General features: G+C 54.8%; 1 protein-coding gene across 1 annotated transcript in view; it reads right to left on the minus strand.

Moving 5' to 3' along the window:
* Positions 1-3,132: 3,132 nt before the first annotated feature.
* The window catches only part of TMPRSS9 (transmembrane serine protease 9), a 32,928-nt gene continuing 13,399 nt past the window's right edge, over positions 3,133-22,661 (minus strand). The window contains exons 6-18 of the mRNA XM_069591471.1: positions 22,319-22,432; positions 20,421-20,592; positions 15,878-16,152; positions 14,179-14,315; positions 13,128-13,446; positions 12,016-12,187; positions 11,279-11,550; positions 10,587-10,723; positions 8,046-8,439; positions 5,871-6,042; positions 4,942-5,207; positions 4,713-4,849; positions 3,133-4,265 (exon numbers count right to left, since the gene is read on the minus strand). Coding sequence (XP_069447572.1) covers positions 4,104-4,265; positions 4,713-4,849; positions 4,942-5,207; positions 5,871-6,042; positions 8,046-8,439; positions 10,587-10,723; positions 11,279-11,550; positions 12,016-12,187; positions 13,128-13,446; positions 14,179-14,315; positions 15,878-16,152; positions 20,421-20,592; positions 22,319-22,432 — 2,729 coding nt within the window. The 3' untranslated portion in view covers positions 3,133-4,103. The remainder of the gene's footprint in view (positions 4,266-4,712; positions 4,850-4,941; positions 5,208-5,870; positions 6,043-8,045; positions 8,440-10,586; positions 10,724-11,278; positions 11,551-12,015; positions 12,188-13,127; positions 13,447-14,178; positions 14,316-15,877; positions 16,153-20,420; positions 20,593-22,318; positions 22,433-22,661) is intronic.

Here is a 22,661-nt window from a genome sequence, read left to right on the forward strand (position 1 = left end):
CTATTCTGACTCGAGGTCCCTACAGTCCTCAGCTCGTTGCTGTTCAGTCACTAAGTCAGATGCAGCTCTTTGCAACCCCATGGACTGCAGCACGCCAGACTTCCCTGTCCTTCACTCTCTCTCAGAGTTGGCTTAAACTCATGTCCATCCACCCATCTCATCCTCTGTTGTCCCCTTCTCCTGCCCTCAGTCTTCCCCAGCATCAGGGTCTTTTCCACATGAGTCAGTTCTTCGAATCAGGTGGCCAAAATGTTAGAGCTTCAGCATCAGTCCTTCCAATGATTATTCAGGGTTGATTTCCTTTAGGATTGACTACTTTGATCTCGGGACCATACAGAGGGACTAACCCCCTCAAGATTAATCAGGCCATTGTTCTTGAAACGGCTTTCCCCAGTGGCCCAGTGATTAGTACTCTTCACTTCCAAAGCACAGGGTAGGGGTTTGATCCCTGGTGGGGGAACTAAGATCCCACGTGCTGCTCAGTGCCCCCCCGCCAAAAAAAAAATTATTCTTGGTCAAGGGCAGTAGCACTAGGGTGACAGAACAAGCGAATCCACAGTCAAAGATGTTTCAGTGTTGAGGTGTTTGTCTTGGAGATAAACCATAGCCTCCAGTTTCTATAGTATGTCTTTCAGTGTTAGAGAAAGCAGGTGTTCCAGGACACGTAAGAGTGAGGTGACCCTCTCCCGAGTTGCACTCGCTGTTCCTGTAGCTTCCCCTCCACGGCCGTCATTCTGCATTTATCTTCACTCATTCTATCCTGTCAAGTGTTCAAGACAGAGGGGGGCCCCATGTCCACTAGAAAGTCCACCGTTTTACCCCCGTGGTCAGACAGCCAAGGCTTCTCCAAGGAGCTCCTGGGCACCATCAGTCCTCTTCTTAAATGTGTGCAACCAGCAAGGATGAAACAGGTTGCGGTGGTCCCCTGGGCTTGCTTCGACATTTGGGTCATCCCCCTTCTGGCGGCCCTGCTGCAGGCCTTGTGCGCAGTGACTGGCTTTGAGTTCTCCCCACTGTGGTCTTTGGAAGCCAGGGCGCCTCACTGATATCACATAGTCCCTTTAGGGGGGCCAGATCGCTGAAGCCAGGTTACTGGCTGTTGGTTCCGCTCGTCTGTCTTCCTTGGCATCTGCCTCCAGATCCCAGTTGTTGAACATCCTAAATGCTGATCGCACCCCCAGGAAGTGGGCATGGGGGGCCCTGTCTCCAGCTTCTGTAATGTTCTAATGTCTTGGATGCTCTGGAAAGTGAAATGGGACTTTGCACATTATTGACCAAGGGATTTTTGCAGGAACTAACGTCTGTGGCCAGTGATTTGTTATGTAAGTGAATACTGAAACATCTCCAGCCAATAATGTTCGGGTAACGAAAGACGCATTCATCCACCTGTGGTCAGTACGTTGTTAAGAATGGCCTGCCCATCCGCTGACCCCAGGTTCACGTTCATGTACACACAAAGGCATTCCCTGAGGCATTCCAGGAACCCTACAAATCACATCCCCGAGAGTGAGGTGCTGCTGGCCATCTTCCTCTCGATGGTCCTACCTGGGGTCTGTGTTGGAAGCAGCCTGAATTCCAGGCTGGTATGGGCTTCCTTGGTTGCTCAGACAGTAAAGAATCTGCCTGCAGTGCAAGAGACCTGGGTTCAATCCCTGGGTCGGGAAGATTTCCCTGGAGAAGGAAATGGCAACCCACTCCAGTATACTTGCCTGGGAAATCCCATGGACAGAGGAGCCTGGCGGGCCATAGTCCATGGGGTCGCAAAGAGCAGACACAATTAAGCGACTAACACACCACAGAGCATGGCCAGCATGACTTTGATGGGTCTTGTCAGCTTCCTCCTTTGTATTAATCAGTGCCTTTTCTTCCCCAGGAGAATAAAATGTTCATCAAGTGGGGAAACAGGTTTGGAATATTCCCTAGACTAAATTAAGAAGGACTCTTGGGGTCCCCTTCAAACCCTTGGATCTGTCCTTTCAGTCCTGTAGATCTGGGAGAAGAGGGCTACGTACACAGCGGTCACACTGCTCCCTAGGACCTCCCAAGGCGGGAGTTGCCTACTGAGCCCAGAGGGTGGGTATGTCATGGACTGATTCCCCTAGGAGGTGTGGAGAGATGGGGGTTGGAGAGAGTAGAAGGCATGGGAACCAGAAGAGGTGGGATAGATGACTCAGGAGTCCTGGGTGAGCCGGTGGAAGGGGAACACGGCCCTTGGTTGGGGAGGAGGCCATGAGGAGCCTCAGGCTCAGGCCCCAATACCAGGAGGGAGATTAGAAGTAACCCCACATTTCCTGCATAGCACAGTAAGAAACTGGAATGAGGTCTTGGCCCATGTTCTTCAGATGCTGGCGGTAGAGATGCAGTTGGGAAATGGTGTTAGGATTTAGAGAGCGTGGTTGGGCAGCTCTCTCCCTCCGCTGGTTTATACTGGGGCCAGGTGACAGTTCAAAAGATCATGAGTTCTCTGTTAGAGGCGGTGATGTCCAGCTGTGGAGGGTGCACCCCAGGGGCAGTTCTACGTGGCCAGCAGCTTGGTCGCACACGTGCACACACAGCCTCCCGGGAGCTCTTGCTTCTAGTCTGTCTCCAGCTCCCCTGGGGCCTTGCTGGCTAGCTGGTGATGTGGCACCCACCACGTCCAGCACCGAGCGCGTGGTCTAGGTCTCTGGCTGAAATCTGACCCAGTCCTCGTGGGGCTGGGAGCAGAGATGCTGTGGGAGAGGGCTGAGGTGGTAAGGTCCCCTCTAATGTCAGCAACTGGAAGTTTCCAGTCCCACTGGACACGGCCCCAGTCTGCAGCGGGTATCAGCCTTGCTGTAGATGTGCTGCGGGTGGAGGCATTCTTCACCTGGGGAGCGCTCCGCTGGATTCTCAGCTGCTCTTAGGTCTCAGGATGAATTCAGTAGCCCTCACTGGTCCGAGGGGTTCAGAGCTGCCCGGTGGTTCAGCTGGTCTTGTCCCCCCGTGTCAGTGAGTAAGCCCTGAGTTACAGGAGGGAATGGACCCCACGTTGTGTGCCAGTTTGTAACCAAACTAAGTGGTGTGGACCCTGGTCTCCCAACCACAGCTCTCTGCTTCAGGGGAGGTTCTCTTCAGGTTCCAGTAGGTGAATAAAGAGACCGAAGCTGAGATGGACACAGCAGTTTTATTCAGTGACCAGAGAACGGGGGATCAGGAGCTTAGTTCACTGTAAGCTTCTTGCCCACATGGCCAAAGGGATTTAATTTTAAAGGGAGTGGGGGAGAGGCTGACACTGGGGAGGTATGTGTACTAGTCTCCCCGGACAGGCAGGGCTTTTCTGAGGGGGCCACCCTGGTTGCCCTGTTTTGTCCCTAATATCTGGTCCTGGCTGCTGGTGGGTGTGTCATCTAATATGCTGATGTAAAGTGGACATCCAGTGAGACTCGGTCTGGTGGAGGTGCCATTTGTTACCATTTGTGTGTGTGTAGCTTTGTTTCTTATCTCGGGACCCTTTAACTTACACATTGTGTTCACTCCTGCTGAAGGTGGGGGAATCAGAGTTGGGAGCAGGGACCTTGCTCAGGGTGGGGGCTGGAGGGTGAGAGCAAAGACCCAGGGCAGCTCTGCCACTGCGCCCAGGTCAGGCAGCCACACGCCTGAGCACAGAATCGGGGTTTGGACCTGTGGCTGTGGCCAGGCTCCTTCTATACTCTGACTTCTGGAGACAGATCGCGGAGGGAGGGAGGGTATGTGGGGGGACCCTGTGTGTCTTCCCTGCTGGGGTCTCTGTGGGGACTGGCGTCAGCACCCCTCCCCTTCTTTCCCGAGTGACCTGGGTTCCCAGGTGACAGGGAGTGCTGTTCATGGAAAGGGGAGCCTGCAGACAAGGCTGCCTAGGGGCTGAGGGTGGGTCTCTCCCTGGAAGTCCCCCCCTCCCTCCCCCTCTAGCCCTGTGTGAGGGGTGGACAGTTGGTCATTGCTGTGACACGGAGGTGCCGAGCCAGCAGGCTACAGACGAGGGGCTGTTTTTATTGGAACAAAATATGCAATTCAACTGCACCCCCCTGTTACCCACAGCCCACCCCCACCCCACCGCCGCCACCTCCTCGTCTCTGGTCCACGTCTGGGCAGCCACGTGGTGGTCACTCCTGGATGTTCTGCCCGATCCAGCCTCTGACAGCAGCCACCCGGGTATACACGCCCGGGAACTGGGGCCGCCCACAGCCGTAACCCCAGCTGGTGACCCCAGTTAGCACCCAGCGGCCGGAGGGCTCCCTGCAGGCCAGGGGTCCCCCCGCGTCACCCTGAGGAGGGGAGACAGGAAAGGTACTCAGAGCGGGCAGTACTTCCCCTCCAGCAGCCGAGGGTGGGCTGGCCTGACCTCCGTGACCCCAGGTAAGTAGTAGTGTTCGCCCCTGGGAGAGCCTCACTGCCATCTGAGAAATGGGTTCAATGCTCAGGTGAGCTTTCATCCGGCTGGCACATTGGTGGACACCTGCCTGGTGGGCCTGGAGAAGACACGGCCTCTGCCCTGCTGCTCCTGACCCCTCTACCTGGCTGGGGGAGGATGTGGTGGGGGTGGAACCTGGTTCTCTAGAGGTGTCCACCAAGGCGGGGTTCAGTGGAAACTCCAGGAGAGCCGAAAGGTGCTCTGTTTGAGGAAGTGCACTGGAGGGGGGGAGCAGCTGAGGGGCTTTGCGTCCTGAGGGTGTGGCCCCAGGGAGCCCCGGTTCAGTTGCACAGTCGCTCACCGAGCAGCTGTCCACGCCTCCCTGCGGGAACCCGGCGCACAGCATGCGGCTGCTGATCTGTACCGGGTAGAAGCGGCGGCAGGTCTGCTCGCTGAGGAGGCGCACGGCCGCCTTCTGCAGCTGCCTGGCCATCGAGCCTGCAGGCGAGCGGCAGGACGGGACTCGGTAAGGCTGTGTGCCCGCTCGCTACCACAGGGGATCCCCAGTGGGGGTCTGGGCGGGATCCTACCTCCCTCGCGCACGGAGCCCCAGCCTGTGATGACGCAGCGCGCGCCGTCGGGGGGCCGCGGGGCGGGCTCAGGCAGGCAGATGGGCCGCACCAGGCGGCTGCGGCGTACTGGCCCCATTAGCTCGAGCAGTGCCACGTCGTAGTCGAGGGTGTAGAGGTTGTAGAAGGGGTGCTTGTGGATGCGCGCCACACGCTCCAGCTGCCCGTCAGCGCCACTCAGGAACGGCGTGCCCAGGAAGGCTGCCCACTGCTTGGGGTCCCCGTAGCTGTGGGATGTGAAGGCTAGGCGTCCGCCTGGGTCCCCACGCCCCTGCCCTGCTGGGGGCGCCCCTGCAACCGTGGCCGGCACCTGACCTCAGCTGAGTATTCCTTTTCCCTAGAATGGGGCGGGGGGGGGGGGGGGGGAGGATGAGAGGGGCCGCCAGGCACTGAGCTGACACTACACGCTGTGTCCATTTCCACCCAATGTTGGGGCTCTGGTGGCTGGAGGACCCGCTGTCCCGCCTCCCGACCGCTCCGACCTCGGCACTGTGAGGCGCATCCTGAGATGGGTGTTTCCATGGAAGGCAGGAACCCTGGCCGGGCCCTCCTCCTGGGCACCCTGCCAGGACGGGGACCCTCCTCTCACCTTGGAGGGCCTTTAGGGTGGTGCCGGTCCAAGCCAGTTGGGCTGGGGATGAAAGGGTCTCACTGCCCCCAGAGATCTGGCCGGAGGCCCCCCGCACCTCCGCATTTGGTGGGGGCTGGACTCACCCCTTGCAGCCAAGTTTGGGGTGGTGGGTAGGCAGGAAGGTTTGAGCGAAGGAGGGGCCTGGGGCTGTGGGTGTGAGGAAAGGGCGTTCCGGGCGAAGGCGGAGGTGCCAGGCTCCGAATTTTCAGGGGCTGCGATTGGTGAACTACCAACGTGGGCCGGGACGTTCAGGACTCACACGTCGAAGCAGTGCGCCGCCGACAGCAGCCACCTCTCCGCCACCAGCACAGCCCCGCAGCGGTGCTCCCGCCGCCGCAGCCACAGGCTCACCTGCCACGGCCACTCCCCGCGGCCCGCAGCGCTGCCGCCCACGATCCGGGTCAGCGCCGCCGCCGGCGCCAGGCCGCAGTCTGCGGGAGAGGCAGGTGATTGCTGCTCGGGGGGCCCGCGCCTCCTCCATGCCAACTGTCCCGTCCCACCATGGAGCCCTGCCTGGCTGTGCTAGGGAGGAGGAGTGCGGTGGGAGACCCACCTCAGGAAAACGCCCCACCCACGGGACACTGCGCCTGGTCCTACCAGCGCCTCTTCTGGTCTCAGATGTTTGAAATGCATTTGTTTCCTGTACCCTTAGCCTTGGCGCCGCACCTCCCCAGCTGGGGCTCCGTGCCAGGATCCCCTCCCATCCCGACTCCTCCCAGGCAGCCTTCATTCCCCAGGAGTCCAGTTCCCTGCTGCTTCCAAGCCCTCGCACACCCACCGGCTTCCCAGGAGGCCCTGCCTGGCTTCCTGGATGCCGGCAATGGGCTGTTTACCCGAGTCCCAGTGACCTGGTGTCCTTCCCAGGGTGTCCCCCATCCTGTGGACCGCCCCCCCGACCCCAGCACAAGGTGCACCCTCAGAACAAGAGAGTAGGAAGAAATGGGTGGTTGCAAGGGGTGCTGCAGGGCCCCCATCACCAGCTGAAGGGACGCTCAGGTTACACATCTGATCCTGTCCCCACCACCCAGCTGTTTCCCCTGCCCCCTCAGCAGATAGAGAGGCTGCAGGAAGCAGAAGGGCTCAATGCCCACACCTGGAGGTGGCGACAGAGGGGGGCCACCAGCTTGGTCCACTTGACCCCATCTGCAGCTTGCCTGGAACCAGGAGGCCTGGAGAATTCAGCCAAAGCTGCACCCCTCTCCTGGAAACACTACCCCCACGTGGAACAAAATGTGCCATTCCAGGGCTCCCTCCACCTCCCGGCCCCATGGTAAGAATTGTAGCTATTGGAAAATTTCATAAGCATCACCGGGCTGGAGACCAGACCCAGCCGCAGAGTTAACAGGACACAGAGTTTTTCTGAGGGCACCCTGCGGCTCTGCAGTGTCAACACCCTCCTCTGAGCAGCCTTTGGGAGTCGCAGCCAGCAGAGGTCCCCTTGGATCCAGAGCAGTCACAGAGACTCTGACCTGATTCGCAGGGGCTCTGGGCTCGACATCCCACCTGTGTCTTAAGCTTGTGGTCCCTGAGTGGGGGCCAGGAGGCACGGGGTGCAGATACCCCCACCACATACACACACACGTGGTCTGCTTGGCTCTGGGCTCACTCCAGCATGCCCAGCACCCGCTCTGTCCCCACACCCCACAGCGCTGGCCTCTCCTCTGGAGAGTCTCCGCATGGTTCTTTGGGGTGTGGTCTGCCTTGTAGTGAGTCCATAAACCTGACTTTGTGGGTGCAGGTCTGTGTCTGGGGACTCAGGCTGCCTGGGCTCTGTGAATGTGGGGGGTGGCAGAGGTGGGGACAGGCCCCATTCTCCCGCGAAGCCTGGGACACTGCCGCTGGCATCTGGTTCAGCCATAGAAAATTGCCTATGGTTGATGGGGCTTTTATTTTTGACCCACAAACACAGCAGTTTCATATGTTTCTGATTAATATTTAATAATGTCCCAGACCCAAGCTCAGGGCCACGTTCTCTGTCATGACATCTTCAGCCACTTACTGCCAAGTTGTCCCCACTTAGACCCTACCGGGAGCCTGTGGGACTGGCTGCTAACACGTGCACCTGCAGAATCAGGGTCCACGATGGGCTGACTTCTCTCCCCTCCAAAATTCCGAAGTGGAAGCCCTGACCCCCAGGATAAGACTCTTTGGAGATGATTAAATTAAAATGAGGTTATTAATAATAGGGTGGGTCCTAATCTGGTACCAGTGGGGTCCTTATAATAGGGGATTAGGACACAGACACCTACAGAGGGGAGACCACCTGAGGACGGGGGAGAAGGCAGCCACCTGCCCACACTGCCATCTCCGACTCCAGCTTCCAGCATGGGGAGATGACAAGCATTTTAGGCCCCCAACTGGGCCACAATGATGCAGCCCCATGACAGACACAATAACCCGCCACCCACACGTGCCGCTCCATCTCCCCAGGTACCTGGTAGCTGGGCGCCCACCGTGGTCTTCAGAGTTGGGGGCAGTGGTGTCTGGCCCCTAGGAGTGGAGGTCGCAGCAGCGGTGGTCCTGTTGGCAGGTTGACTGGTCACCCTGATGGTGGCCCGGGGAGTGGGTGTGCTGGCCGTGACTCCCGGGACTGTGAGGCCTGCTGTCGTCCTGGTGTGACTGCTGGTGGGCATCCTTGTGGTGGGCAGCGGGGCTGTGGGGAGCGAGTGGGAGGACATGGTGGCCAGGATCCAGCCCTTGAGCCTGGTGATGCGGGTATACACACCCGGCTTCTTGACCTGTGCACAGCCGATGCCCCAGCTCACGATCCCAGCCAGATAAAACACACCAGGTGTCTCCTCACAGGCCAGAGGTCCCCCAGAGTCACCCTGGAAAGGAAGGACAAAGGGCTGGCTGAGCACCCAGCATCCTCACTGTGGAGGTGCTGCCAGGCCCTCCCACATGCCCACGAGTGGGAACGGCTCCTCAGTGGAGCCAGCCTCACACCCACACAGGGCTGCGGGACCTTGTGTGACCTGGAGCAGGTCACCCCTCTGGGCTGAGATGGCTCTTACTTTTGCCTTGGCAACAAAACATCAGAAAACCCTGAAGAAAAAACAGCCCTCCTAAGGAATAATATAAAGTGGGAAAAAGAGGCAAGTGGTGCTGGGAAAGCTGGACAACCACATGTAAATCAATGAAGTTAGAATTTCACTCCTCACTTCCTACATGAAAATAAATTGAAAATGGCTTAAAGACTTAAGTGTAAGACATGACACCATAAAACTCCTCAAAGAGTTAACATAGGCAAAATGTAAACCTTTCCAATGTTTTCTCAGGTCAATCTCCCAAGGCAAGAGAAATAAAAGCAAAATTAAACAAATGGGATCTAATCACACTTAACAAGCTTTTGCACAGCGAAGCATAAAATGAAAAACAACCTACAGAATGGGAGAGAATATTTGCCAGCGATGCAACTGCCAAGAGCTTAATCTCCAAAATACACAAACTCAGTACTACAAAATAACCCCATCAAAAAATGGGCAGAACACCTAAATAGACATTTGCCCAAAGAAGACAAATGGCCAATAAGAACATGAAAAGATGTTCAACATCACTAATTACTAGAGAAATGGAAATCAAAACTACAATGGAAAAAGTAAAAAAAAAAAAGTATCACCTCACACTAGTCAGGATGGCCATCATATTTTTTAAAAAATCTACAGATAATAACATGCTGGAAAGGATGTGGAGAAAAGGAAACCCTCTTACACTGCTGCTGAGAGTGTAAATTAATGCAGCCACTGTGAACAGTAGGCGGGTCCTTAAAAAATGAGAGTCGCCATACGACGTTGCAGTCCCATTCCTGGACAATATATACAGGAAAGACGAAAAATCTAATTGGAAAAGGATACATGCACCCAAAGTTCACAGCAGCACGGTCCACAATAGCCAAGACAGGCAAGCAACCTAAATGTCCACTGGCAGGACTGGATAAAGAAGATGTGGTACGTATATATAATCGACTATTACTTGGCCATAAAAAAGAACGAAGTCATACCACTTGCAGCAACATGCATGGATGCAGAGATGATCATACTAAGTGAGATGAGTCAGAAAGACGAATGTCACGTATCACTTATATGTGGACTCTAAAATATGACACAGGTAAGCTTACAAAAACAGACTCACAGAGAACATACTTGTGGTTGCCAGAGGGGAAAGGGGCAGGGAGGGATAAACTAGGAGTTTGGGATTAACAGATACACACTACTAAATAGAAAACAGATTAAGGATTTACTGTGTAGCATGGGCAACTATATTCAGTATTTTTAAATTATGATGGAAAAGAATATGAAAAGTATATGCATATATAACTGAGTCACTTTGTTGTATATCAGAAACCAACACACTGTAAATCAACTATACTCCAGTAAGATGATTTTAAAGCATCATGTTTGCTGTAGGATTCTGTTATATTTCAGATGCTTTTCTTCTGATTTTGAAGATGATCCTATTTCTCTTTCTTCAAAGTACAAATGCATTGAATAACATTAACGGAGTCTCCTGTGTGGAGCCAAGATTTTTGAGATCAACTCACCTTGGTTGTGATGTTTTTCCTTATAATACCCTAGTGGATTGAATTTGCTTTTTGTTAGGCTTTTTTTTTGTCTATGCTTCTAAGTAACACTGGTCTGTGAATTTTTTTTTCTCTTTCTTTATATTTTTTTGTATTTATTTTGCCACATAGCATGGTTTCTGGAATCTCAGTCCCCTAACCAGGGATTGAGCCCCAAGCCAGGGCGTTCCCTGGACTTCTTTTCCCTGTAAGTGTCTCTGGCCCTGATTGCGTGGTCTAGCTAGCTTTTTCTGTTCTGGATCCAATTGGTTTCCCCTTAAAAATGGGTCACCCCCATGTCATGTGTGACAGGGTGGTCATTTACATACCCATGTATTCTCAGTTAACACGTGGTAGGCAGCCTTTTAAATCAGGACTTGTCACGGTCCCTCTCAGCCAGGTCCCTCCTGAACTCACCTGGCAGGAGTCCACCTTGCCCTCCAGGAAGCCGGCGCAGATCATCCTGTCTGTGAGCGAGAAGTTGTAGAGGGCGCTACACGCCTTGTGGTCTATGATGCCCACAGACGCCCGCTGCAGAAGGTCAGGCTTGGTGGCTGCCAAGACAAGGAGCATCCACCCAGGGCCACTTACAGAGGGCTCACTGTTAAGCGAGGGCTTCGCTCTGACCACAAGCACCCCCACCCAGAGGGAGGCACAGAGGCTCGTGTCCTTGCAGGGATGTGTGTAAAGTCACAGACTGAGACAGAGGTAGACCTCAGAGCCCAAGGACCTCACCATGGCCCACAAGCGGGCTCCCTAGCACCTTGGGTGCCCTGCAAGGGGGCTACTCAGATTTCAAAGGAGGCATTAACTCTTGGTGGGGGCCTATGCATGGTATAACAAGGGTCCCCCAACTTTTTTCCATAAAGAGCCACACAGTAGATACATTCCACTTTATGGGCCAGTCTTCATGGAGACCACTCAGCTCTGCTTTTGCTGCCCCAGGGGGCCATCTATGAGTGAGTGGGTGTCGCTGTGTGCCAATAAAACTTTATAAAATAAAAAGTAGCTGCCTTAGGCTGGAGTTTGAAACCCTGAGGTAGTGGAAAGGTGAGTGGTCTGCAAGCAGGGGGATCAGAGCCCCAGGCCAGGGGGCATGGGGAGCTCACCGTTGCCCTCTTGGGTGTTGCCCCACCCGGAGATCAGACACTTGCGGCCCACAGGGAACTTCTGGATGGCCAGCGGCAGGCAGACGGGCTGCACGTACTTGTTGAAGACCAAAGGCCTGGCCAGCTCCAGCACGGCCACGTCGAAGTCCAGGATGCTGGGGTTGTACTGGGGGTGCAGCACCACCCGCCTGAGCCCCACCTTCACGGGGCTCCCACCAACGCCCGACAGGGACGCGGTGCCCAGCTGGGCCCGCACCAGCTCCACCTTCGTGCTGCCAGGAAGGGGCCGCTCAGACTCCCCGCCCCCACCTCTGCAGCCCCCAGGGCACCAGGCAGAGCTGGGGGACCCAGGCCCCGGGGAGGGTGAGGCAGGGAGCCCCTTGACTCCAGGCCTCATTTCCTTCTGGGACAAGAAGGTGTGAGAGGGCTGCACAGCTTTGTGACCATCAGAGGTCAATGCTGCCGCCTTTGAGCAAAGGGGAGGGGCCTGTGCCCCCAACTACTTGGCCCCTGTGTCCCCTACAGACCAGGCTCCTCCCGGAAGCCACTCCCCAGAGCCCCCTACTTCTTCATGCTGCCCCCCAACCACCTCATCCCATCTGCATCTAGATGTGAGCCTGGTGGGGAGGGGAGGCCCCTCCCCCGCCAGCCCTCGGTCCTGAGTGGTCTCTGAGCACATGGGGATTTGATGGTGGGGGACCTGCCTGGTAATATCGGGGGAGTCAAGGGGGCCTTACTGGTTGAAGCAGTGGGCGGCAGACAGCAGCCAGCGGTCCCCCACCACGGTGGCTCCGCAGAAGTGCCGCGAGCCCTCCTTCAGGCTGACCTGCCAGGGCACCTCCCCCAAGGAGGCCCCAAGCCCCCCCACGATCCGGGTGGGCTTCTCCAGCGCCGGCCTGGCCCCACACTCTGCAGGGACAAGACAGGAGGGTCCAGGCACCTCAGCCTGCTGGCGTTGGGACCACCCTGGTTCCAGGGGTGGCCCGGGTCTCTGGCTGGGAAGTGGCGCATCACACAGATGAGGAAACCGAGACTTAAGGCGCCCTAAGTGCTCGTCCAGTAGGGGATGTGGTGAGAAAGAAGGCAAGGTTGTAAAGGCCCCGGCCCCACCAGCCTCAGCGCAGCAGACACACACCTGCAGCCCCTACAGTACAACCCAGGGGGCTCAACCGACAGAGCTGGTTATACGGGGCTGGGGGCAGGGCAGATGCAGGCGGCATTTAAATGAGGCAGAGTTTGGATTGGTTCCCAGCCTCGCAGGTCTGTGGGACCATAAAGAGGGGTCAGCATCAGACAGGCCAGTGGATCCTGGACGTGGGTCCTCGGAAACCACATGGTCAAGACCAGTGGAGAGTGCATATGCTGCCCGTGGGTGCCATGTCTGTGATAGCCTCAACTCAGCTTCTCTCTGACCCTGCCCGCCCCCCACATTGGTCCCTGGTCCCCTGCTGAACCTTCAGGATATTCTGAGTACACCCTCCTGGATGGCCTGAGTTTTGCAGATGCTCAGTGGCATCTGACTCTGCAACCCCATGGACCGTAGCCCACTAGGCTCCTCCGTCCATGGGATTCTCCAGGCAAGAATACTGGAGTGAGTTGCCATTTCCTTCTCCAGGGGATCTTCCCAACACAGGGATTGAACCCAGGTCTCCTGCACTGCAGGCGGATTCTTTACTGCTGAGCTACCAGGGAAATGTGAAGGCTGACCACATGCCTTTGCCCATGCACTTGACAGACATCACTAATCAATCACCCATCTCTTCCCCAGAGTGCTTCAGAAAGCCAGTACCAAATCCATCCGACCCTGTGCAGAGCAGACACACACTGCTGCTGTCTCCCCAGAAAATACCTTGTGGCTTAGAAGCGGTGGCCAAGTCGAGAGGCACAGTGCTAGGGGCCAGTGTGGGCTTGATGAGGGTGTCAGTCACCAGGCTCTTGGGGCTGGTGGGCCAGGCAGTGCTGAGAGTGGTGGAGGCGAGAGCCACCGTGGGGGCTGGAGGCTTGCTTGCAGCAGCGATGGTCTCCAGGATCCAGTCCCGCAGACTGGTCACTCGGGCGTAGACCCCCGGACGCTGGGCTTCCGCACAGCCGATTCCCCAGCTCACGATGCCGGCCAGGAAGAACCTGCCAGAGGACTCCTCGCAGACCAGGGGGCCCCCTGAGTCACCCTGGGAGACAGAGGCACACCCTCAGGAGGGGTTGGGGCTCCCTGGCCACATCTGGCCCCAGATCCAGAGCTACGGGTCATAGGGGGAGCTCTGGTTGCGGGATGTGTTCCTCACAAGCCCACGGAGCACTCGTGGCTGAAAACTCACATCTCAGAACCTCAGTCTCCGCCTCGAAAAATACAACAGGACACTTGGACTCTGGATCTCTAAGGCCTCTTTCAGTTCCACCACTGGCAGTTAAAAACTCAGCCCAGATAAACAATATCCCCTCCTCTCCTTAGCCCCATAGATCTTGGATAATGTCACCAGTGGCTTAGGAACCTCCAGTCATCTCATGGGCAGCCACAGCATCCTGTCTTGCTTTCCTTTGCCTCCTCCTCACACCCAGCTCACTGTGCACACTTATGTCCTTAAACACAAGCTCTCTCCTGCTATTTCCTGACGTTTTCTCCAGTCTCTGGTTCTCACGTGCCAAGCAGAGCACATTAGCAGCCGCTCCCCACCCACCAGGCCTTAGAAAGGGCAGCAAAGATACAAACTAAAAAGGAAACCCGCAGCCATGTGGCCAACCCAGCAGAGGGTCTTGGTGGTGGACCAGAGACAGAAGACCCCCCCCCCATTTCTGGGAGAGGGGAGCCTTGGGTGGGAGGATGGGGGGCTGTTACGAGGACCTCAGGGGCTGGTGGAGCGTCCCCTGGGGCCCCTGGCCCCTTTCCCAGGTGCTGGGCTCACCTGGCAGGAATCCACCTTCCCGTCCAGGTAGCCAGCACACACCATCCTGTCGGTGAGTGAGTGGCCGTATAGGCTGGCGCACAGGGCCTGGTCCAGCAGCTCCACAGTGGCCTTCTGCAGCATTTCCGGCTTGACCACTGCTCGGGATGGGGAGAGATGAGGGGGGAGCACCCCAGGACCCCAGCAGTCCAAAATCCCGAGCTGGGAGCCTGAGCTTCAGTTTCTCCCACCCCGTGCGGTAGACCTGCTGCAGCCCCAGCTCAGAAAGGAGCCAGGCCCACCAGTGCCCACTAACTACCCTCCCAGCCTGGACATCTCAAGACTAGGCTCCTCCCTCCCCTCCCCAAACCTACCCACCCTGAGCCCCCACTTCCCTGCTGGAAACGTTTCTTAGCCTGGCAGTAGCCCCATCTTGATTAAACATTAAATCAGATTAGGTAGCCTTCCCCCAAACCCTCCAGGGCATTTCCCTACCCCCAGCTGAACCTGAATGCCCAAGCCTGGAGCAGCTATCCTGGCTACCCCAGGCCCTTTGCACATGCCATTCCGGCTGCCTACAAGGCTTGTCCCTGTGGAATCTGCCTTCTTCATCTCCTGTTTTAAATTGCAGCCCCCTGCCCCTGCATCCCTGCCTGATTTTACTCCACCCCGTCACCACCCGTCAGTTTTCTTGTTTACTACCTACTGCCCCTGAAATTGTGCTGTCCAACACAATAGCCACTGGCCTTGTAAGGCTATTTAAGTGCAGACTGAAGCTCATCACGATGAAATGAAATGGAGAATTCAGTATCTCAGTCACGCCAACCCAGGTCACGGGGCTGCTGACTCCCTTAGTGGATGGCACAGACGTGGTGGGTGTCTGCCACCGACAATTCTATCAGGCAGTGCCAGCCTGGACTGGGGGCTCCGTGTGGGCAGGGGTTTCTCCCTGAATGGCCTGCTACCCAATCCCTGGATGGGATTGGGATAGGGATGCCTGGTCTTATATTAGGCATCACCATCTCAGGCTCTTTCCTAAAGATGTCCCCGACCCCAACTCCTTTTTCTTGTTTCCTTCCTAGCACCTCTCACCATCAATCACAGTTGATCTGACATAGTTACCCCTACACTGATATCACCTTCCCAGGGCCAGGCTCCCCTGAGACCCTGGTCACAACCAATCCACACGTAACCTCACGACAGTGTGTTTCTGTTTAGAGACACCTCACTTATCCTGTGTTGTTGATTCACTAACAGGGAGCTCACAGTCCATCGCGCTATAACCCTCGCCTGAACAAAGCTCATTGAATACATGGATTTCTTCCCTGTGAGACACATCCCAGCCCTCCTGCGCTTAGGACCCTAGTCAGCACGTCAGCTCTATGCTTGGGGCCTGTTTCGATTTGGTCAAACTTGCCACAGAAAGCACGAAAATGAAAAAAAATGATAACATGGTGGTGAATAGACCAGAAGAAGGACACCAGTTTCCAGTCTGAGCAGAGCCGAGAAGGCAGGGTGTCACCAAGCTCCACTGCCTCACTGGGAACAGATTCCACATTGTGACCAGAGCCCCTACAAGTGTCCACCGGGGGGGGGGGTCAGATGCATTTTTGCAAGTGGGTGAATTTGCAAATACAGAACTCGCGGCTAACCAGGCCAGACCGTGGGATGTTTGCTTGGTCATGCCATGCTGGCCTAGCTGCGGGTGGTGGGTGCTTACGGAAGTCCTCCTTGAGGTAGCCCCAGCCTGAGATGAGGCACTTCTTCCTTGGTGGGAAGACGTGCGAGGCGGCCGGCAGGCACACGGGCTGCACATGCTGGCTGAAGGGCAGGGCTCTGCCCAGCTCCAGCACCGCCACGTCGAAGTCAGCTGTGTCCGAGTTGTAGGATGGGTGTGTGATGATCCGGGCCACGCGGGCCCGCACCGTGCTGGCCTCTGAGCCGCTGAGGTAGGTGGTGCCCACGTAAGCCACCCACTCCGGGGAGTCCTGGAATCTGCGGGGCAGACAGATCCTGGCTCAGAGGCTCACCAAGGCTGGAGCCGGGGGTGGTGGGGGGTGGGAAGGGGGAGCGGGGCACTTACCCAGGAGGCAGGTGCCCCCAAACTCAGCCATGGAAACTGATGGGAATGTTTTCCATGAAACATTGGCAAAAATCAGAACGGACGCACAAAAATTAAAACATGGTGCACGAATTATCAACATTTTAAACAAGACAGGATCCACAGGGCCGGGATTAGGGTGCGGAGAGGGAGGCACTGAACGTAGACTGGGCACTAGATGATACTGTGTAGCCGTTTCAGTTTTCTCGGGTGTGATGGTACCTGTGTCTTGGAGACTGTTCTTTAGTTGTCCAAACGTGCTAGGGTGCCCCAGTGGTGATGCATTATTTCTACTTAATTTCAAACTGTTTGGCAAGGATTTGTATGTATGAAGAGGTGTGGGGGTACAGATTATAGATACAGCCAGATGGAGAGAGCGAGAGAGAAAGAGAATATGGTGAAATAGTAACAATTTTTGAAATCAGGTACAGTAAATCCCCTACATACAAATCTTCAAGCTGGGAACTTTCAAAGGTGTGAACATGCCCCCGTATGCCAGCTGTTGTGCTTTTCAAGGGACTGTACTGTAAGATTAAAATGTTTTCTTTATGCTTTATGTTTGCTTTTTACGTATTATTTGTGTAAAGAATATCATAAACCTATTACAGTACAGTAGCATATAACCAACTGTGTTAGCTGGATACCTAGGCTTACTTTGTTAGACTTACAAATTGGACTAATGAATGTGCTCTCAGAAAGGAACTCATTTGTATGTAGCGGACTTACTGTACAGGCATATGGGTATTGTACTATTTTTCCATCTTTTCTATTGAAATATTTTCATAATAAAATGCTGAGAGGAATGAAATTTAAAACAATAAAAAGAAAACAACTCTTCTTGACCTGAATGTCATTGTTTATGTGACCTGTGTCCCCCAGATAGTCTCCCCGGGATCAGAACCAGGTTACCCTGGGAATTAGTGACCCCCTGACCCAGGGCAGTTCTCAGGCAGTGGTTTCCCAGGAAGTCCATGTTGCCTGTTGCCCTGCCCTCTCCCCAAGGACTCCTCAGAGGGAAACAACCAACTAGCAATGCCTGGCACTGCCAGAGCCTTCCAGAACCTTCTCCTACCTTAGGCCAGCTCCGTTCTGATTGGCCACTCTGGTTTTTAAAGATTCTGACCATCTTCAACAACAACCAGAAACGACCCAATTCAAAACTGGGCAAAGAACCTCAATAGACATTGCTCCAAAGAAGATACACAAATGGCCAATAGGAACATGAAAAGATGCTCAGCATCACTGATCATTAGGGAAATGCACGTCAAAACCACAGTGAGAGGTGAGAGGAAGGTTCAAGAAGGAGGGGACATAAGTATGCCCGTGGCTGATTCACGCTGGTGTATGGCAGAAACCAACACAATAGCATAAAGCAATTATCTTCCAATTTAAAACAAATTAATTAAAAACACCACAATAAGACACCACTTCACAGCCACTAGGATGGCCATTATTAAACAAATAGGGACTTCCCTTGTGGTTCAGTGGTTAGGAATCTGTCCTTCCAAAGCAGGGGACATGGGTTTGGTCCCTGGTTGGGGAACTAAGATCCTGCATGCCAAGTGGCCAAAAAACATAAACTAATAAAAAATAAAACAAGCAAACAAAAGTAACAAGTAATGGCAAGGATGTGGAGAAATGGGGAGCTCCGCCAAGATGACGCAGCAGAGACCCTGAGTTCATCTCCTCTCAGGAGCACACCCAAATGACAACTCTCTGCAGAACAGCCGTCGATGGAAAAGACTGGAACCTGCCAGCAAAGATCTCCTGCAACTAAAGATGCAGAGAAGGAAACACAGCAAGACGAGGAGAGGCAGCTTCACGACACAGTCAAACCCCGTGCCCCCAGGCGCGCGGCCCACAAGCTGGAGAATAACTGCTTTGCAGAGGTTCCCCCACAAGAGTGAGAGGGCTGAGCACATCAGGCCCCTGGTCCGGGGGTCCAACGCTTTTAAGAGGAGTCCCCAGAGCTTCTGCCTTTGTAGGCTGGTGGAGCTTAACTGCAGGAGCCCTCACAGGACAGGGGAGATGGAGGCCTCATCCTTGAAGGGCTCACAGAGAACCCAGGTGCACTGGGACCCAGGGTAGAAGCTGTAATTCGATGGACGCCTGGGCCAGACCTGCCTGCTGGACTCCAAGGGTCTCCTGGGGAGGTGGGGGTGGCACTGTGGGATCACCCTGGGGACACAGACACCAGTGAGGGGCATACTGGGGAACCTCCAGCCACGTGAATACTGATGTTAGTGAAGCCACCTTGGCTCTTTGCCCCAAGACTTGGCCCTGCCCAACGGCCCGCAGGTGCCAGGTGGTGGGACACCCAAAGCCAGGCAGCTACCTGAGCCAGGGGGAGCGGGGGACACAGCCCACCCATCGGCAGACAGGCCGCTTCGAGACCTCCCCGCCCCCAACCCCACAGCCACGCCTAGACACAGCCCTGCCCACCAGAGGACCAGGACCACAGAAAGCCTGCTAGACCAGCCTCACCACTAGGGGGCTGACACCATGAGTGCCAAGTTGCTCCAGTCGTGTCCAATCCCATGGACAGTAGCCCACCAGGCTCCTCTGTCCATGCAGTGTCCCGGGCAAGAATACTGGGGTGGGTTGCCATGCCCTCCTCCAGGGGATCTTCCTGACCCGGGGATCAAACCCGCGTCTCCTGTGGCTCCTGCACTGCAGGCAGGTTCTTTACCCCTGAGCCACTGGGAAAGCCCTTTGGTGGCAGACACCAGATGCAAGACCATGACCCACAAGGCACGCCAGCCCCTGCCCTGGGACCAGGCCCAAGCCCTGCCCATGAGCAAGCCAGTGCAACCTCCGGGACACTCCGGAACCCATGCCTGGCTGTGTATGGAACCAGCCCCACCCCCAACAATGATCTGACACCAGCTCTGGGATCCCCAGGTCCTGCAGCCAGACTCCAGGAACCAGCTCTGCCTGCCAGTAGGCTGGCACCAACCCCAGGACCTGGCTTCACCTGCCAGTGGGTGGGCAACAACCCCACTTCAGTCTTCAGGATCTGGACTCCACCCGCCACTCGGCAGTCAGCACTAGCCCTGGGCCCCCTAGGATCCCACAACTAGATAGGCTCGTGACCAGGACCCACTAAACAGCAGCCCGCAGCAGCCACACAAGGCAATGCCCGGTGGCCAGCCAAGCGCTCCAGACCACCCACATAGTCACCCGGTTTTACAACAAATGTTAAAGGAACTTCTCGAGAATGTGGAAACCTTGGAGCCCTTGTGCATGGCTGGTGGGGATGGAAAATGGTGCAGCCGCTGTGGAGAACAGGATGGCGGCTCCTCAGAGGAGTAAACATAGAACCAGCATATGAGCCTGCAATCCTCCCTCTGGATTTATGCCCAAAGGAACTGAAAGTAGCGACTCAGATACTCTCACAGCCACGTTTGTAGCAGCGTTATTCACAACAGCCAAAAGGCAGGAGAACCCCACGTGCCCATCGATGGACAAATGAACAGACATGTCCAACAACACACCGGAATATTATCTAACCAAAAAAGGAAAGAACTGACACCTGCTGCAACCTGGATAAACCTTGAGGACGTGATGCTCAGTGAGAGAAGCCAGACACAGAAGGGCAAAACTGTCTGATCCCACTCACAGGGGTTCCTAGAGGAGTCAGATCCATTGAGACAGGAGGTGGATGGCGGGGCCAGGGGCTGGGGGAGGGGCTGGGGAGTCAGTATGGATATTTTTCTGTTGGTGGTGGTTTGTTCTTATTTTTTGGCCACTTGGCCTGCTGGATCCTAGTTCCCCGACCAGAGATTGAACCTGAGTGTCCCCAGTGTTGGAAGCGTGGAGTCTTAACCACTGGACCACCAGGGAAGTCCCTGGGTTAGTGTTTAAAGGGCCAGAGTTTCAATTTGGGAAGATGAGAAAGTTTCGGAAATGGATGGTGGGGATGATTACATGACAGACAATGTGAATGTACTTAATGCCACTGAGCTATGCACTTGAAATGGTAAATTTGTGTTATGGATATTTTGCCACAATTAAAATACATTCAGATTTAACCAAAAGAAAAGAGAAGGAAAGAAAACAGCGAGTTCCAAGGACACTCCCAGGGTGGTGGAGTCCCCAGAGTGGAAGGAAGGTGGGATACAGGTGCAGGGAGGGCTCTGAGCCTGCAGGGACGTGGACTCACTCGTTGAAGCAGTGGGCAGCGGACACCAGCCACCTGGCGCTGATGATGGCGGCCCCACAGAAGTGTTCGTTGTTTTCACGGAGGCTGACTTGCCAAGGGAACTCCCCTGGGGACGCTTCCACACCACCCACAATCCTTCCGGCTGTCTTCCAGCCAGGCTGCAAGCCACAGTCTGCAAGACAGAGATCACCAACCAGGACCCCCAGAAGGCAGGGTTGCAGTTGCCCAGGGGCCATCCTGGCACGTCTGTCTCCAGCCTCTCATCCCCACAGTCACCATGTTCAGATGTCAAAGATCTGAACCAGCAAACCAGCAGATTCTGGGAGACCACATGGAACAGATTATCCCTCACGGCCTCAGAAGGAACTGGCCCTGCCGACTCCTTCATCTCAGCCTTCTAGCCTCCAGAGCAGGGAGAGAGTAAATTTCTGCTGTCTCAGCCACTCAGCCTGAGGTCCTTTGTTTTGGCAGATCCAAGACAATCATGCACTAAACTCAGCTATATGAGTGCTACGTACCTATGTGACCAACCCCTAACACAAAACCCTGGACACCAAGACTCGGGTGAGCTCCCTGGGGATGGAAATACTATGTGTGTGATGTCACATATGCTTCTGGGCAAATTGGTTAAGCACTGTCCACCTGACTCCACTAGAAGAGGCTAAATGGAAGCTTGCTTGAGCTTTGTCTCTCCTGGACTTTGCACTTTTCTTTGCTGACTTTCAGCCGTATCCTTTCACTGTAAGAAGGTATAACCACGCATACAGCAGCTTTACCAAGTCCTATGCGTACTTCCAGTGAATCACTGAGTCTGAAGGGTTGCAGGGACTCCTGACCACACCTGCCAATTTCAATCAACCTCTATATTATCTTCCACATCCAGGCACCAGACACCATGAATGTGTTCCTCACCATGTATTTTGAAAGTTTCAAAGTCTTTATACGCCCATCTTTTCATAGGATGCCATATCTCTGTTTATTTAGTCTCCTTTTATGTCCTTCAGCAACATTTTCTTTTTAATTGTTATTATAGACATGACCCATGTTTATCTTGTGTTGCTATTGATCAGGTGGCACAGTGGGAAAGAATCTTCCTGCCAATGCAGGAGATATGAGAGACACAGGTTCAATCCCTGGGTCAGGAAGATCCCCTGGAGGAGGAAACAGCAACCTACTCCAGTATTCTTGCCTGGGAAATCCCATGGACAGAGGAGCCTGGCAGGCTGCAGTCCGTGGGGGTCACAAAAAATCAAACAGAACTGAGCGACTGAGCACATCTTGATCAACAGTGAGATTTTTTTCCCTTATATCTTCTAACCTGTTATTACTTGTATAAAGAAAAGCAATCACTTTTTTATGTGCTAGGATTTATCTCCCCCTCATTGTTGAACTGTCTTATTTTTCCAGTCTCCTTTTAGTCAATTTATTGATTCATTTAGATAATCATATGCAAATTTTGATAATTTTCCCTCTTCCTTTCCAATACTTATACCACTGTTCCTGCCTTATCGCGTGGGCTAGCACTGTTAGAAAAATGTTGACTACTCTTACGACATTTCAACTGTAATTTTCCCTTGCTCAGATCCTTTTGGTGACTCCCCACTATGTACAGGAGAGACCTCCAGTTCCTGGTATTCAAGGCTTCCCGGTTTGACCAGGACCTCTTATCAGCCTGATATCTTCCCTTCTCCCCCCACACCTCGAGCTCTCCCTTCTCTGTTTCCTGCTCATGTTTCTTGTCATATCACAGGTGCTCCCTCCCTTTCTCTGCCCAGCTCCAGTGAATGCCAGACCCACATGTCTGCATGGGATGGGCACAGTGGGCCAGAGCGCAGAGCCAGCAGCTGACCCTGGAAAGGCCATGTGACCTGTGGGCCAGTTCAGACAGGCAGACTGACCGCAGTGGGCCTCGTCGGAGCCGTCGGAGCAGTCCGCTGTGTCATCGCACTCCGGGTTCATCTTGGTCACGCACTGGCTGTTCCCGCAGGAAAAGGCATTCCCTGGACAGCGGCCTGAGGGCAGACAAGAACCAGGTGCCTGGCCTCACTCCACCTCTCCTGTCTGCACAGAGATTTCTCTCTCCAGGCAGAAACTGCAGAGCAGGAAGAACATCACTCCTCTGCTTTCTTTTCACTGAGTCTTTCTGAAACAATCTTCTCAGAGTCAGTACAGACACATAACACACAAGAATGCCAGTCAGCACCCGGGCCAGGGCTGTGCAACCCAAGCATACATGTCCCA

The sequence above is a fragment of the Ovis canadensis genome, chromosome 5, assembly GCF_042477335.2.
Source record: "Ovis canadensis isolate MfBH-ARS-UI-01 breed Bighorn chromosome 5, ARS-UI_OviCan_v2, whole genome shotgun sequence".
NCBI lineage: Eukaryota > Metazoa > Chordata > Mammalia > Artiodactyla > Bovidae > Ovis > Ovis canadensis.